At 40.1% G+C, this 17,526-nt stretch overlaps 1 protein-coding gene across 1 annotated transcript in view; it reads left to right on the top strand.

Annotated features, from left to right (window-relative positions):
• The window catches only part of acsl6 (acyl-CoA synthetase long chain family member 6), a 28,982-nt gene that overhangs the window by 1,996 nt on the left and 9,460 nt on the right, over nucleotides 1-17,526 (top strand). Inside the window, exons 2-11 of the mRNA XM_054754638.1 lie at nucleotides 6,460-6,680; nucleotides 6,755-6,869; nucleotides 11,342-11,406; nucleotides 11,542-11,643; nucleotides 12,622-12,721; nucleotides 12,800-12,978; nucleotides 13,251-13,283; nucleotides 13,386-13,437; nucleotides 16,684-16,757; nucleotides 16,836-16,913. Coding sequence (XP_054610613.1) covers nucleotides 6,460-6,680; nucleotides 6,755-6,869; nucleotides 11,342-11,406; nucleotides 11,542-11,643; nucleotides 12,622-12,721; nucleotides 12,800-12,978; nucleotides 13,251-13,283; nucleotides 13,386-13,437; nucleotides 16,684-16,757; nucleotides 16,836-16,913 — 1,019 coding nt within the window. The remainder of the gene's footprint in view (nucleotides 1-6,459; nucleotides 6,681-6,754; nucleotides 6,870-11,341; nucleotides 11,407-11,541; nucleotides 11,644-12,621; nucleotides 12,722-12,799; nucleotides 12,979-13,250; nucleotides 13,284-13,385; nucleotides 13,438-16,683; nucleotides 16,758-16,835; nucleotides 16,914-17,526) is intronic.

Raw genomic sequence — 17,526 nt, 5'->3', positions numbered from 1 at the left:
ATAGAAAATGGATGGATGTTGAATTGTATTTTTAGAATGTGCTGAGGGCCAATAAAAATAAAATTTGCGGCCTGCATACCCCCTGCACTACACAATAAATGTCAAATAAAGTGAATTTTGTGAAATAGTGACAATAGTGAATAGTGATCAATAATAATTTATAATGCAAATATATATATATATATATATATATATTAAAAGTAAAAAAATATCAATATTAAGTTAAATATTAATGTTAAAAGTAACCGTTATTTTTTTAAACTAGTCAGTCAGTTGCAAACCCTGGTTGACAGGCAGGCAACAAATGTACATTAAATGTACTGTATATAATAAATATAATAATAATTAAAGGAAAACACATAGTGATAATGTTAATATGATAATAATGATTTTGTATAGGAAGTATTTTTGCACAGGAAGACAAGTGGTTAAGCGGTTAGAGGACACCTGTCACCTGTCACGGCGTGTGCTGTCAATAATTTACTGCTTCGCGTGTAAACTTATACGCCTCTCTGCTCCTTCATGTTTCATTCGAGCCGTCCGGGAGCTCGCAAAATCATTTCACGAGCTGTTTCTCACATTTGGAGGTGCAAGTGTGCCTAATGAAGTGGCTTGTGGGCGTTCTAGAATGTCTTGTCAGTTGCTGAGCTGGAATCTCGTAAGTGCTCCGTTGCTGTTTCAGCACTGAGTGTGTCCTCCTCTTCATCTCTTTGTGGCGGAGTGTAATGTCTCCAGCAGAAATGCCGAGTCAGCGTCGTACTCCACCGTGGTGCGTTCAGGCCGATCGGAAAATCTTTGGCAATTTTTTTTTGTCTCGTCTATATTTACCACCTGTCGACATGAAAGTCAGTTTGTTTGTGATTTACCTTCTTGGGCACTGAAGGCATCACTGCAACTTCCCTGGACAGAATACAGTGCTCCCAAGGTGGCCTTGAATGCAACACAGTAAACACAACATACAGCATTCCTCCCAAGGAGATACTGACCACAACCATTGTGACCAAATAGATCATTAATGCAACATAATCCTGCAAGGTGGGAACCTGAACGCAGCAGTGCATAACCAATATATCTTCATAAATGAAATCACAAACAATATTTTAATGTTGGTCAAAGATCCTCTGTTTAACAGGAGCACTGTTTAAGGATCTACAAAAACACCAATCAAAGATCCTCTATATGACACCAACACTGCTGTTGTTAAGAACCAACTGACCAACCAAAAAAGACAGTCAAAGATTGTCTGTATGACAGGAACGCTCTGCAGTTTTTAAGAACCTACTGCGCTAGAATGCATGCCAAAGAGTCACTATATTACAGGAGCGCTCTGCTCTTTTTAAGGACCGACTTCACTAGTCAGAGATCCTCTATATGACAGGAAGGCGCTGCTGTTTTTAAGGACCCACTGCCAGATACGCTAGTCAAAGATCTGCTGTTTATGAAAACCAATTGCAGAAAACACGAGTCAAAGATCCTCTATACAACAGGAATGCTCTGCTGCGTTTAAGAACCAACTGCCAGCCAAGCTAGTCAAAGATCCTCTATATGACAGGAACACTCTGCAGTTTTTAAAAACCCTCTGCGCTATAACGCTTGTCAAAGATTCTCTATATTACAAGAGCGTGCTGCTCTTTTTAAGGACCTACTACGCTAGTCAAAGAGCCTCTATATGACAGGAAGTGTGCTGCTGTTTTTAAGGAGCCACTGCCAAAAACACTAGTCAAAGTTTCTCTCTATGACAGGAGTGCTCTGCTGTGTGCAGAACTAACTGCTAGAATAGCTAGTGAAAGATCCTCTATATTACAGCAACACTGCACTAGAATTCTAGTCAAAGATCCTCTATATGGCATGAGTGCCATGTTTGGAATTTGTAGCAGTTGAACCCTGATTTTTCATTTTCCCGGTATTTGTTTGTGCACGTGTGCGAACTTATGTGTGTCACTGTGTGTGCGTGCGTGTGCGTGTGTCACTCATCTGGGATGATGAGCATGCTGGCTGATGACCGGCCACATCCCGCACGCCTCAAGGTCTTAATCTCGCTGTTAGCAAACACACGCTACTCGCTGCAAGCATTGTATACTTCCTGTTTAGCGATCAGGCTAAATCATACATTGATGAAAACTGTGCTTTAGTGTACCTTTATGTTGAAGTAGGGAACAGGAAGTTAGCGGAGATGCAACACGGTGACGGGTTGATGATGTCACAGGGTGGCTTAAAAGCGAGGCATGTGCACGGCGAGATAAGAGAGTGAGAGAAAGAGATCCAGGTTAGCGCTGTCCATCCGTCTCAGCGCTAATGAGCTTTGGCATCTTCAAGCTGTCTGCTAATCGCCGGCGACAGCCTCCTCCGTGGCCTGATGGGGCGTGGCTTATCAAGGACCGCAGCCTTTTTTCTTTTTTTTATAGCTAATGGGAGTTTTTATTATGATTATTATAATTTGTGTTTACAATGGGAGTCAATGGGAACAAATTGGTCCCGAGTGTAAAGAGTGTAGGCATGAATGCAAATCTATTCCATACCCTTTGTAATAGCAGGGATCATGACATTATAAAAGTAAGAATAAATATAAACATTTGCTCCACTAAGGTTCTAGCTGGGTTCAAATCATCAAGATTAACATGAAGGCCAGATGATGGACACCAAAGCAGTAAACTCAGAGACCTAAGTCGTGTTTTTAACACTGGCTGTGCGTCTCCCCTCTGCCCCGCCAGCTGGAACAACAAACTTTGTAGGAGGCGACATTCAGGGCCTCAAAGACTCTTGGAGTCCCTGTGGAGTCCCCGTTTCTTCAGCGTTTAAGTTACTACAGGACAAGGGCACAGGTACATGCGCGGTTCATTTGTTGGACACTGAACGCAACACAAGGCTGCCTCCTTACACACTGAACACAACGTGATGCTCTACATCCGACACTGAACACAACACAATGCTACTTCCTTAAGCATTGAATGCAACATGATGCTCCACAATAGATACTGAACGCAACACAATGCGACTTCCTGAGATACTGAACACAACAGACTCTGACCTATAGTCTTTGAACACAACGCTATGCTGCTTGCTTAGGCATTGAACACAACACACAGAATGCAACACCATGTTGGTTCATGAGACACTGAACACAACGTGATGCTCTACAGCTGACACTGAACGCAACACAACGCTACTTCCTTACACAATGAACGCAACAAAATGCTCCACAACAGACACTGAACGCAACACAATGCCTCTTCCTCAGACAATGAACACAAAAGACTCTGACCTATAGTCTTTGAACGCAACGCAGTGCTGCTTGCTTATACAGTGAATGCAACGTGATGCTCCACAACAGACACTGAACTCAACAAACGCTACTTCCTTAGACACTGAACGCAACGCAGTGCTCCACAGCAGACATTGAAGGCAACACAGTGCTACTTCCTTAGACACTGAATACAACGCAATGCTCCACAACAGACACTGAACACAACACTGTGCTTCTTCCTTAGACACTGAACACAGCAGACACTGACCTATAGTCTTTGAATGCAACACAACGCTACTTCCTTAGACATTGAACACAACGCGATGCTCACAACAGACACTAAACGCAATGCACCGCTAGTTCCTCAGACACTGAACACAACGTGATGCTCCACAAGAGACACTGAACGCATCATGATGCTCCACGATAGATTTTGTACGCAACAAAATGTTGCTCCTTTAGACATTGAACGCAACACAATGCTACTTCCTTAGACACGGAATGTAACGCGATGCTCTACGACAGACATTTAATGCAACACAACACTACGCTCTTAGACACTGAATGCAACATGATGCTCCATGACAGACAAAGGACGCAACGCAATGTTGCTTCTTTAGACATTGAACGCAACCTGATGCTCCACAACAGACACTAAAAGCAACACAATGCTACTTCCTTAAACACTGAACACAACAGATGCTGACTTATAGTCTTTGAACGCAATGCAACACTACTTCCTTAGATACTTAACGCAATGCAATGGTCCACGACAGACATTAAATGCAATACCATGCCAATTCCTTTGATACTGAATGCAACATGATGCTCGCAACAGACACTGAACGCAATGCAACGCTACAGTAGTTCCTTAGGCACTGAACGCAACGTGATGCTTCACAATAGACACTGAACGCATCATGATGCTCCACGATAGATTTTGTATGGCAGGGGTCCCCAACCACCTGGCCAGGGCCTGGTACCGGTCTGTGGGCGGGGCCGAACTGGGCCAAGGAAACCTTTCAGGCGCAATGATAAAAAAAAATACACACACACACACACACACACACACACAAAATACACTTGTAAATAACTAAATACAATTTTAAGTAAATGCATAGCAGTTTTGGAAATATGGGCCATTATGTTATTCAAAAAGTAATATAGTTTGAAGTTTTTGCATGTTTAAGTTGTTTGTTGCGAGTCTCCCACTTTTCTCCCACTTTGTTTGACAGTCCTTGAACGCACCATTGTACGTGCGCTAGCCTTCTCCCACTCTGCACAGATTGTCAACTATACTGTATTTTTATCGTTTTTTTCACTTCATATTTGCTCCCAAATGCTGATACTGTGGGAATGCATAAAGGTAAATTTTTATGACGTTGTCGATTTCAAATGTGTATATTTGTTGTGTGCACAGCTTCAAGTTAATTAATGCTAGCACTCTGCCTGTTACCACAGACGTCAAAGCAGTGGCGCTATAATCTCTCTGAAAAACAAACTCTACGCCTATAGTGGTGGATGGTGGGTCTGTATTCACTTTGTGCTTTTAATTTGATGTTGTTCCTGTCTTAGTTTTACACAATACATACTAAAGGAGATAAATTAGATCGCTATACAACCTGATGTTTCATGATAGACACTGAACGCAACACAATGCTACTTCCTTCAAAACTGAACACAACAGACAGTGGTGAAGGAAGTAGAATTGCGTTGCGTTGAACGCAAAGACTATGGGCCTCATTCACGAAACGTTCTTACGCACAAATGTGTTCTTAAAGCCTTCTTACGAAGATGTTTGGCATTCACGAAACGTGTTCTTAACTCACAGTTCTTAGATCTAAGAACAAATTCTACGAACGCTCAGGAGGACTCTTACGCACAAGCAAAGCTTGCACTTTCAATGCGCAATCGCCCTCATGATGGATTTTGCAACCTGATCCCCAAAAATGTAGTGCAAATAAAATATCCCAACAATTATTTATCATCAAAACAACTAAAATATACTCCATGGATAAATATATATTCAAATCCCAATTCATCAAAAAAAAAAGGCTGGCTGGACGTGCGCTGTGCAGAGAGAGAATGTAAAGGGACCATTAGATTTATTTGCTGAAAGCCACGAATATTTGATGTCCTGCTTCAGGCTTCAAGCTTCCCTCTCTGTTCTTGCAGGTGTGCAGGATCATCAGAATAACATCGCAATGAAACGTGGTGTGTCTATTGCGCACGCAGCACCCCCAGATAACGACATGCGCCCCCAGCCACGTCTTGAGCCAGAGCACGGGGCTGCTGTATTAATTAGGCAGCGTCTAATCAACTGTAACCACAGAAAAAATAAATTGTCACACACAAACTATATATTTTGACTTTATTTTTCCATCATGATTGTGTAAATATAGAGTTTCCGAAATGGTTTGGTTTCTGATTGATGGCCCACCTCCCATTTCCTCCAGATCCCTCCGGTGCAGTCCAATCTTTTTTTTGAGTCTATTTTAAGTCAAAACACTTCTTTTTAACGTCTGCGGTGGTGCGTTTCTCCGTGGAAACGGCATTTATGTTTCCTGCAATGGTGCTCCATGCCGACTCTTTTTGGATGGCCTGATGACCGGTGGATACACGTGAAAATAAGGTGGTCTTGTGTTCGCTCACTCCTTGTAAAAGCACCTCTATTTCAGTACAATTGAAGTTTTTCTTTCGTTTGTTGTCCAGCTGCTCCTCAGTCTTGCCCTTGCGCGTTGCCATCTCCGCCTCCAGCTGCCTGTTGCGCACGGCACATTTTTTACCTTATATAGGAAATAATAGGCGGTGACCTATGCAAATTAGGGCTCACATGCACGGGCATCGCAGTTGGCATTCATCAACCTAAGACCACCGGTGCGAACGATTATCCATACTTAAGAACGTGTCGTGAATGTGGCGCAGTTTCCAAACCGCGCCTTCTTAAGTACACTTCTTAAGAAGACTTTTAAGAAGATATTCGTGAATGAGGCCCAATGAATGCAACACAATGCTACATAAACGCTGAACACAACAGATGCTGACTTATAGTCTTTGAATGCAACACAATGCTACTTCCTTCGATACTGAATGAATGTGATGCTCCAAGGTAGACACAGAACGCAGCAGACAATGACTAATAGACACTCAACGCAAAGTGTGGAATAATTTCAAGCAGGCAGTTGATGATTTTGTGCCGCTTCTCTCCTGCACAGAGCTGAGTTCCACGCTGGTGGAGAAGATGCAGGCCCAGGAGATGATGAGCAGCCTGAGGGTACCAGAGATGGACGAGCTGGGCCAGTTCTTCCGCTCGCTGCCCACCTCCACGCTGGTGGGAATTGGCGCTCTTGCCGCTGTGCTGGCCTACTGGCTGGCCACTAGGCCCCGCCCCATCAAGCCGCCGTGCAGTCTCCTCCACCAGTCTGAGGAGGTGCCGGTAAGACTCAAAGCTTCTAGCGATGTTAGAGCATGATTCAGTCCAAATAAGCTAGCTGTCATCTGTGTCGCCAGCGTGAAGACGGGGGTCGGCGGTCCATGATGGGCGACGCCTCCAAGCTGCTGACTCACTACCATGACGACGCCAGGACCATGTATGAGGTCTTCCAGCGAGGGCTCCATATATCAGGTGTACCTGTCGCACCGCTATGTTTTACACATACTCACCCTGGCCACAACATTAGGTACACCTACACAATCAAGACCAGGGGTGACCAAAGGTTTTTCATAGTGAAAAATGAAAGGATGCAACTTTTCCACTTTGATATTTTGCAAAGCAACACATGCAGATATGCTAAGAAGTTCTATACCTGTATATTTCATGAAAAAACTGGATCTCAGCTTTGTCATGTATCGCTTGGCGCCTCTTTTCCATTTTTTGCTGTTGTTTTGTTTGTTTTAATTTACCAAATATTTGAGCTTCCTTCTTAAATAATTGTTGTGAATTTTCTTTTTCGTAATGTAATGACTTTATTCTCATATAATATATTTCAACATGATTTTTCCTTCAAATATTCCCTTTTTTCTTGTTAGTATACGATTTTTTTCTGTTAATAATTAACAGAATAAAATAAATGTAAATTAAAATTAAAATAATTAAAATTGCAGCTGTTTGTTTTTATTTTTGCTTCTTTTTTTTAAATTTTCTAAATATTTCGACTTTCTGCTTGCAAATTATCTTCTCTTAATTATGACTTTGTCACATAATATTTTGACTTTTTCAATTTTTTATTGCCAAAAATTTGAACTTTATTCTTTGTTTTGTTTGTTTGTCATCATATTACGACTTAATATTTGAACTTTATGTGACGAAAATTACATAATTTTTCTGTGACTTTATTCTCATAAAATTGTGTCTTTTTTCTTGGTAGATCGTACGTTTCTCTAATATTTTGGCATTATTCTCATAAGATTACTGCTGTTTTTTTCAGTTTTTGCTGTTAATTTTTTTACATTTTCAAAATTTTTCATCTTTCTTCTGATCATTTTACGACTTTATTCTCCATAACTTAAAAGTCCCCAACCTAATTTTCCAAAAAATACAACTTTATTTTTTGTTTTGTTTGTTTTTCCTAATGTTACGACTTTAAAAAAATTGTCATTCTTTAATATTTCAACTTTATGCTACTAAAACAGGGGTGCCCAATGTGCGGCACGGGGCCATTTGCGGCTCGTGACTGTTTTTTTATTGGCCTGCGGCAATATAATTTAACAAGTATGCCTGTGAATATTCTCATTGTATGCTCAGGGCATTGAATCTATCGCAATTGGATTTTGAATAATTCACACAAAAAAACTATTTAAAAAAGATTGGAAGAATGAGCAGTAATGTTATAGAATATGCTAGAATTTGCATTTTGCACATTTGGATCTTCATGAGGTTTTAAGTAGAGCTACAATATGCAAAAGCAAAAAGGGGGAGTGAGACAAAAAACATTTGGAACTGGCAGCGTGCCATTGCTGCTGAGGTTGGGCGCAGTAAATCAGTCATTCTACATTTTTTGAAAGATCCTGAGCATTATGGAACAAAAAAGTCAAGCGGTAGACCCAAAAAAATCACACTTGCGCTGAGCCGGAGGATCCGATTGGCTGTCCATCAAGACACAGGGCGGTCTTCCACCCACATTAAGGCCCTTACTGGTGCCGACTGCAGCGCAATAACCATCACACGGCATCTCAAAGACCTCGTCTCCTTCAACGCCACAAAAGTGCCCGTTTAGACTTTGCCAGGGAGCATCAAACATGGGACATTGAAAGGTGGAAAAAAGTTTTATTCTCTAATTAGAAAAAATTTTACCATAACGGTCCAGATGGCTTCCAACGTTACTGGTTAGGACAAGGAGATCCCACCTGAGATGTTTTCTACCAGCACAGTGGAGGGGGTCCATCATGATCTGGGTGCTTTTTCATTCAGTGGAACACCGGAGCTTTAGGTGGTGCGGGGTCGTCAAACGGCGGAAGCTTACGTGCGGATGTTGCAGCGGGCATCCCTCATGATGAGGGCTCTCGTCTGTGTGGTAACAGCTGGGTTCTTCAACAGGACAACGCTGCAGTTCACAATGCTCGCTTGACCAAGGACTTCTTCAGGGAGAAGAACATCACTCTTTTGGACCATCCTGCATGTTCCCCTCATTTAAATCCCATAGACAACATTTGGGGATGGATGGCAAGGGCCATCCGTTTCTAGACAGTTGATGCCCTTGGTGAAGCCATCTTCACCACTTGGAGCAATGTTCCCACTAGCCTGCTGGAAACACTCGCATCAAGCATGCCCAAACCCATTTTTGAAGTGATTAACAAGAACGGTGGAGCTACTCATTACTGACTCTCTTTTGAGCGATGGTCTTAAACTTTTGATCAGCTGATAAACAGTCTATTTCAGTTTAATTTGTTTTCAATAAATGACTTTTCAAAGTGCTTTTTGTCTCACTCCCCCTTCTTGTCTTTGCATATTGTAGCTCTACTTAAAACCTCATGAAGATCCAAATGTGCAAAATGCAAATTCTAGTGATTTTTCAAGATTTTGACCAGGAGTGAATTTTTGGAATGAGGGAGGAAACCAAGGAACATGCAAACTCCACACAGCGACGCCTAAATGGAGATACAAACGCAGATCTTCCAGATCCCCTGACTGTGTGGCCAACAAGCTAACCACTAAGCCACCGTGCGGTCCAATTTGGCCAAGCTCTCCCCGCAAACTGACCCTAAATGTCGCATGCAACGTTGCTACATATGTTCTGGTTATGCCCTAGCTTGGAAGGATTCTGGGGTTGCGTTTTGGACGCCTTTTGCACTGTTAGAAATTAGAATTGCTCCAGATCCTTTGATGGCATTGTTGGGAGTCTCGCCAGATGGGTTGTATGGGTTCTGTTCACAGAATACAGTAAAAACGGGCATACTTTATACAAATATATATATACTGCTCAAAAAAATTAAGGGAACACTAAAATATCACATCCTAGATCTAAATTAATGAAATATTCTGATTAAATATTTTGGTCTTTACATCGTTTAATGTGCTGACAACAAATTCATACAAAAATGATCAACTGAAATCAAATGTATTAACCCATGCAGGTCTGGATTTGGAGTCACACTCACAATTAAAGTGGAAAAAGACACAACCTGTTGTCTATTCCGTTTGCTCAACAGCATGTGAAATTGATTGTCAAACTGTGCTGCTTCCAAAGTGGACAGTTTGAATAACGGCGCAGCAGTTTTGACTGAGTGTGAATTGAGTGTTCCTTTTATTACTTTGAGCAGTGTATAATTGTTCCTGTTATTTATCGTTTTGTTCATAAAATACAGTAAAAACGGGCATACTTTACGCATAGTTGCAAATTGCGATTAATCATGACTAATTCATTTGACAACTTTGATTAATTTGATTACATTTTTTAATCATTTGACAGTCCTAATACAAATATATACAGTATAATTGTGCCCTGTCATTTTTCGTTCTGTTCAAAGATACAGTAAAAATGGGCATACTTCACACATAGTTGCAAATGGTGATTAATTATGATTAATTCTTTTGAGAGCTGATTAATTTGATTATATTTTTTAATCATTTGACAGGCCTAATACAAATACTGTATATATATATATATAATTGTTCCCGTCATTTATCATTTTGTTCATAAAGTACAGTAAAAACGGGCATACTTTACGCATAGTTGCAAATTGTGATTAATCATGACTAATTCATTTGATTACAGTGATTAATTTGATAAAAATTTTTAATCATTTGACAGTCCTAATACAAATATATATAATTGTGCCCTGTCATTTATCGTTCTGTTCATAGGATACAGTAAAAATGGGCATACTTCACACATAGTTGCAAATGGTGATTAATTATGACAAATTCCTTTGAGAGCTGATTAATTTGATTATATTTTTTAATCATTTGACAGCCCTAATACAAATATATATAATTGTGTCCTGTAATTTATCGTTCTGTTCATAAAATACAGTAAAAACGGGCATACTTTACGCATAGTTGCAAATGGTGATTAATCATGACTAATTCATTTGACAACTGTGATTAATTTGATTACATCATTCGACAGCCCTAGAAAAAAAATAAAATACACACTACGCTACACATGGAGGCTCTTTTTGTCCTTGGTTGATGAACCCACCATGCAACTACAGAAATAACTGAAGAAAATGGGAAGGCTCGATTTCACTATTTTGGGGGGGGGGGGCGCCTACTGGCATTCCAGGTGCTCACCATGCTGCTTCCACTGGGCTACTCGTATGTTCCACTCTCGTTATGACTAGAGGCCTTGAACTGGGAGGTTTTCATGCAAGTAACTCTCGTCGCCCGGTACATCTGGATGGATGTTATGACGTTTTCTCATAGATTAATCTCATAGATTACAACTTTTTTCTCTGAATGTTTTGACTTTGTTCATGTAAAATAACAGATTTTTCAATTTTTGTTGTTTTTCTTGTTAAATTATATTTTTAGAATGTGCCGGAGGCCAATAACAAAACAGCCCCGGGTTGAAAATGGCCTCGTGCCTCACTTTAGTGGTCTCCAAGTTTGAGTTTGGTAACATTTAGTGTTTTTTTTGTTGTTTCGTTGCTCTAAAGGTGACGGGCCTTGCCTGGGCTCGCGACTCCCCAACCAGCCTTACAAGTGGATGTCCTACAAGGAGGTCAGTGCCAGACTTTCACAGGAAGTGAATCTTCTTGCTCCTAATCTGCCTGGCAACCCAACCTTCTGCTAGCATAAGAATACTATACTGACTGAAATACTGTAGATTCCAGTTGGCCTTGTTCCCGCCTTGCAGGTGACATCCCGGGCCGAGCACCTGGGCTCGGGCCTCCTGCACCAGGGCTGCCAACCCAACCCCGACCAGTTCATCGGAGTGTTTGCTCAGAACAGGCCAGAGGTGATTCACGCTCTTTTTTAATCATCCGCCGTCATTGTCGGCCTTGGAGTCAACTTGTTGTTAAGTAAGATAATGTAATGTTAGCATTGGATTGAAGTAGGCTAATGTAATGTTAGCATTGGATTGAAGTAAGCAATAGTAATGTTAGTAATGGCTAAAAGTAAGATAACGTAATGTTAGCACTGGATTGATGTATGCTAATGTAACATTAGCAATGGATTGAAGTAAGCAAATGTACTGTAATGTTACAATTGTCTTATAGTAAGGTAACGTAACCTTAGCACTGGATTGAAGTAGGCTAATGCAATGTTAGCATTAGCTTCAATTAAGCTAACGTAATGTTTGCATTGCATAGCATTGGATTTAAGTGAGATCGCAAATTGTTAGTGTTGGATTGAAGTAGGCTAACGTAATGTTAGCTTTGGATTGAAGTAAGACAATCTAATGTTAGCATTGTATTGAAGTGTAGGCTAATATAATGTTAGCATTGATGTTAGCATTGGATTGCAGCAAGACTATGTAACGTCAGCATTGTATTGAAGTAGGCTAACGTAATGTTAGTATTGGATTGGTATACGCTAACTTGATGTTAGCATTGTATTGAAGTGGGCTAACGTAATGTTAGCATTGGATTGCAGTAAGCCATTCTAATGTTAGCGTTCTATTGAAGTAGGCTAAATTTATATTAGCATTGGATTGCAGTAAGCCAATGTAATGCTAGCATTGGATTGAAATAGGCTAACTTAATGTTAACATTGAATTGAAATAGGCTAACTTAATGTTAACATTGTTTTGAAGTAAGCTAATGTAATGTTAGAATTGGATTGCAGTAGGCCAATGTAATGTTAGCATTATATTAAAGTAGGCTAAAGTAATGTTAGCTTTGGATTGCAGCAAACCGATGTAATGTTAATTGAATTGAATTAGGCTAACTTAATGTTAGCATTGGCTAGAAGTAAGCTAATGTCTTAATTGCAGTGGATCATCTCGGAGCTGGCGTGCTACACCTACTCCATGGTGGTGGTGCCGCTGTATGACACACTGGGTCCTGATGCCATACGCTTCATCATTAACACAGGTAAGGCATGTTAGCGTCCATGCTAACACTGCAAGGTGAGCATTCCCGCACTCAAACTGCGTGCTGGCGCCCTCGCAGCCGACATCTCCACCGTCATCTGCGACAAGGTGGACAAGGCCCAGGTGCTGCTGGCTAACGTGGAGCGCGCCGAGACGCCGGGCCTGCGCCGCATCGTCCTCATGGACGCCCTGGACGCTGCTTTGGTGGAGCGCGGCCGCGGCTGCGGCGTCCACGTGCAGGCCCTGCAGGAAGTGGAGGTATGATGTTATTCTCAACAATAGCACGAGAGCGCAGAAGTTACATAAGCAAACACGACAAACTGGTTTGTAGCTTTTATTACCCCCCTCCCCCCCATATCAAGGAAATACATGACAAGAAGGTGAAAGCATGATGACATTGAGAAGAGGGTGTGGTCAAACATGACATTGTGCTGAGTCATGATAACAAAGTGCAGCTCATCCAATGCAACACAACACAAGTCTCATGTGTGCTGTTGTTTGTCATGTGTCATGTGTTTTTTGTTGTACAGGCGCTGGGCAGGGAGCACCACGCAAAACCCTCCGTAAGCACAAAGACGTGCCTCATTTGCAATACGACACATTTGCATACACAATACACAATCGTGCAACAAGAGCTGGATTGATTTTTTTGTTGTCCTATTTAGCCGCCATCACCAGACGACCTGTCCATCGTCTGCTTCACCAGTGGAACTACAGGTAACACAATACAACACACAAGGTAACACAATGCAACACAACGTTGTTTGAATTCCACTTCAATTACGACACGACTCCACCTTCTCTTAACATACACCTACCTCACATCATCCACACTTTACTTTTACACTTTATACACTTTATTTACACTTACACTTTACACTTATACTTTGCCTGGTCTTTACTTACTTTATTTACACTTTATACTTACACTTAGTCTTTTTTTACACTTTACTTACACTTATAATTACACATTACTTAGTGTTAATTTATGCGTTGCTTACACTTTACTTACACTTTATCTTATGACTTACTTCCACTTTGCAGTCCCTCGTTTATAGTGGTTTATTGGTTCCGGATCCGCCCGTGTTAAATGATTTTCCGCTATGTAGGATTCAATGTTAATAAATTGAATATTTTTGTAGTTGGAGCATAGAAAACCTGTTTTTGACTTTCTAAATACAGGTTTTAACATTATTAGAGCCCTGTAGACATGAAATAACAGCCTCATAGTTACCTTTACGCTGCTATTATTTATTTTTTACTTTTTTTACAACACATTGCAACTCTTATGCTCCAGGTACTCGAGACGGCTGCTAGAGAGTTAGCCAGTTAGCCTCGAATTTATTTCTTCTAAACTTAAGCAGGCAAAAACATACCACTTCCACACGGAATGGAAGGAGAATGGTTTTTTTCACTATATGATGTGGGACATGCCATGGCTGACTTCATGCAGTGTTAAGGTGATGTCATCTAAGCTAATATCTCAGTTTTGTGTCATGAGTGCCGCCTAGTGACCACAATATGACATAGCACTTGTGTTTCAATATGTTTTCACTAATAACAGACCATAGTCTACCACCAAACAACCAGTATTCATTCATTCATTCATTCATTTCAGGAAAACTGTGATATAGCGAGGGACGACTGTACTTACTCTTTACTTACATGTTATTCTCACTCCTTACATACACTTGACTTACATTAATTAGACTCACACCTTACTTAACCTTCATAGTTATACTTTACTGACACTTAACTCACACCTTACTTACGCTTTATACTTATGCTTTACTTCATTTTTATACTTACACTTGACTTACACTTTCCTTGACCTGTCTTTTTGCAGTACATACTGAAAAGACAAGAGTCCTCCTGTCATATAGAGCATCATTGCCTCGTGTTTCAAAGAAAAACAAACATAAACAAAATAACAGTGTGCCTGTTTTTATTTACTGATGCATAAGGTGTTGTGCAGTGAAAGGTGATTTTGTAAATACTGTAAAGGTCCAGCGTGTTTTCACCACCGAGACAACAGTGCTTTTATTTTGTATATTTTTTAGTACTGTAGTGAACAATGCAGTAGTTCATGTGAGGGCATCTTAGCAGCTCACACTGCTGACAAAGCTGCCCCCTGCTGGCTCGAAGATGGAATTAGAATACGCAGAATAGGCAGAATGAATAATACATACACATATATACTGTATATGCAGAATTATAATGCACACACATAATAGCCCAATATGCAGACTTGTATTACATTATTATAATACACACACATACGCATGCAGAATTACAATACATACACATAATACACACACGTGCAGAAGAAAGCACAAGTGTGGAATAAGTGACATATCCTGCTTATTATTGCAGCTGGAATAAAACCTGTCAAAAGTGGTATTTGGTTCTATTTAAATGGACCTTGGACATTTAGGTGCAATTCATAGTCCTTATGTAATACATACAAAAGACAAGATCAAAGTTTTTTTAGGGGGGAAGAAATGGTATTATACAAGTATATTAAAGCAGGGGTGTCTAAACTGGCCCCAATAGTGAAAAATGAAAGGGTGCACCTTTGCCACGTTGATATTTTGTAAAGCAACACATGGAGATATGCTAAGAAGTTACATACAGTGGTGTGAAAGTCTTAGCCCCCCCCTGATTTTTTATTTTTTTGCATGTCAGACTTGCATGTTTCAGATCATCAAACAAATTTAAATATTAGTCAGTGACACAAAATACAGTTTAGCAGTGACAAACATGCAAAAAAAGAAATCAGGAAGCGGGCAAGCACTTCTTCACACCACCGTATCGTTCAAGAAAAAAGTGCATCTCAGCTTTGTCATGTCGGTGAAAATGCCTGTGATTAATATCAACTTCACTCTTTGCTCTTTTTTCCCTGTTTTTGCTTTGCCAAATATTTAAAGTCTCTTCTTAAATAATCTTTGTAAAAGGTTGTTTTTGTAATATTTTGGCTTTAATCCCATCACATTTTGACATTATTCCCGTAATAGTCAAACTTTTTCCCCAGGGCCGATTTTCCAGAAATGACAACTTTTTTTGTTGTTTTCTCATAATGTTATGACTTTTTAAAAAGAACAATTTTTTTCTTTAATATTGAATCTTTATGCAACTAAAATTATATAATTTTTCCTATTGTTCTTTTTTGTTCTATGTTCTTTTTTAACATTTCCATATGTTTTAATTTTCTTCTCGTAATTATGACTTTATTCCCATAACATTTTGACTTTATTCTTGTAGTATTATAACTTCTTCCACAACCTACAACATATTACAACATTTTTTTTTTTTTTGTCATAGTATTTCAACTTAAAAAAACAAACATTTTTTCTTTAATATTTCAACTTTATGCTGCTCAACTGACGTTATTTTTCTTCATAATATTATGATGAAGCACAACGCGTTAAAATCTGACTTTTTTCTCTTAATATTTGGACTTTAATTCTTGTAAAATTACTCCTGACTTTTGTTGTCGTGTTCTTAAAAATTATTTTTTAATTATATTTTGAGAATTTTCTGCTGGCCAATAAAAAACAGCGGTGGGCCATCTCTGTATTATATATTATTATACAGTTTATTAGAATAAATGTGTTTTTTTACATATTAGTATTTCTGTACATATGTCATATATTAAACAGATCAAATATAAAAATAATTGTAATTTTTGTGTGAGAGAAATAATTACAATTGGCAATTATTATTAATTACTAATTTTTAAGATTTAATTATTTTTAACAAATAAAACACTTTCAGTCATTTTGGAAATACTTTTTAAAATATTAGAAAAACAGCAATAACAATATTTACTGTATATATGTTGAACACAGTATTTTTTGTATTAGACCTGACTGGCGGGTGCAGGTCTACCTAATGTTGTGTCTGTTGTGTGTCTGTTGTGTGTGTGTGCGTGTGTGTGTGTGTGTCCTGGTTTGGCGTCCACAGGAAACCCAAAGGGAGTCATGCTGACCCATGGGAACGTGGTGGCCGACTTCTCGGGCTTCCTCAAAGTGACAGATGTGAGTGACTCGTTCATCCTCGTTTGGCTGCACTTGACTTTCGGTTGTTGTTGACCCCTCCTCTTCCCACCCTTGCAGAAAGTGATTTTCCCCAACCAGGACGACTGCCTCATCTCCTTCCTGCCGCTGGCTCACATGTTCGAGCGGCTCATCGAGGTAACGTTTGAGGAGGAGGAAGGAAGCAGCAACTATATATATACTGTATATAGTCTATGCCAGAAGTAGTGTTGCATGTACAACTAGCAGTCAAAAGTTTAGACACACCTTCTCATTCAACTGCATGGGTGAATGTCTCCAAACTTTTGAGTGTTAGTGTACATCATGTTTTTCTGTGATTGATTTCAATGTAATGTGTAATAATACTAGTCAGGTCCTGGCAGGTCCTACCAGCCTGGTTTGTTTGCCTGCAGGCCGTCTGCCAGGTGTGCTTGTGTGCATGTGTGTGTGTGTGTGTGTGTGTGTGTGTGCATGTGTGTGTGAGAGAGACATGGAATAATACCTATCCCCAGAGAGCTGCCCATCAGGTCTCACACACACACGCACACGCACACACACAGATCACCATGTCACAATGCGAGGGGGCGGAGCCTCTGCTGGGTCGTGTCCTCACTCGACCTCGCAAACAGGAAGTGGTCCACTTAGTGTTTTTTTTTTTTTTTCTTTCCCACCCACCGACCTTCACTCGGCAACAGCAGCCGTTGATGGAAGTCCATATACGGTCAAGGTTGTCACATGTCAGCGTGGAAGTGTGTGTGTGTGCGTGTGCGTG

Source organism: Dunckerocampus dactyliophorus, chromosome 16 (assembly GCF_027744805.1).
Source record: "Dunckerocampus dactyliophorus isolate RoL2022-P2 chromosome 16, RoL_Ddac_1.1, whole genome shotgun sequence".
In the NCBI taxonomy this organism is placed as follows: Eukaryota; Metazoa; Chordata; class Actinopteri; order Syngnathiformes; family Syngnathidae; genus Dunckerocampus; species Dunckerocampus dactyliophorus.
Note: the sequence above shows the minus strand (reverse complement) of the source record. Positions and strands in the feature narration are given on the sequence as shown.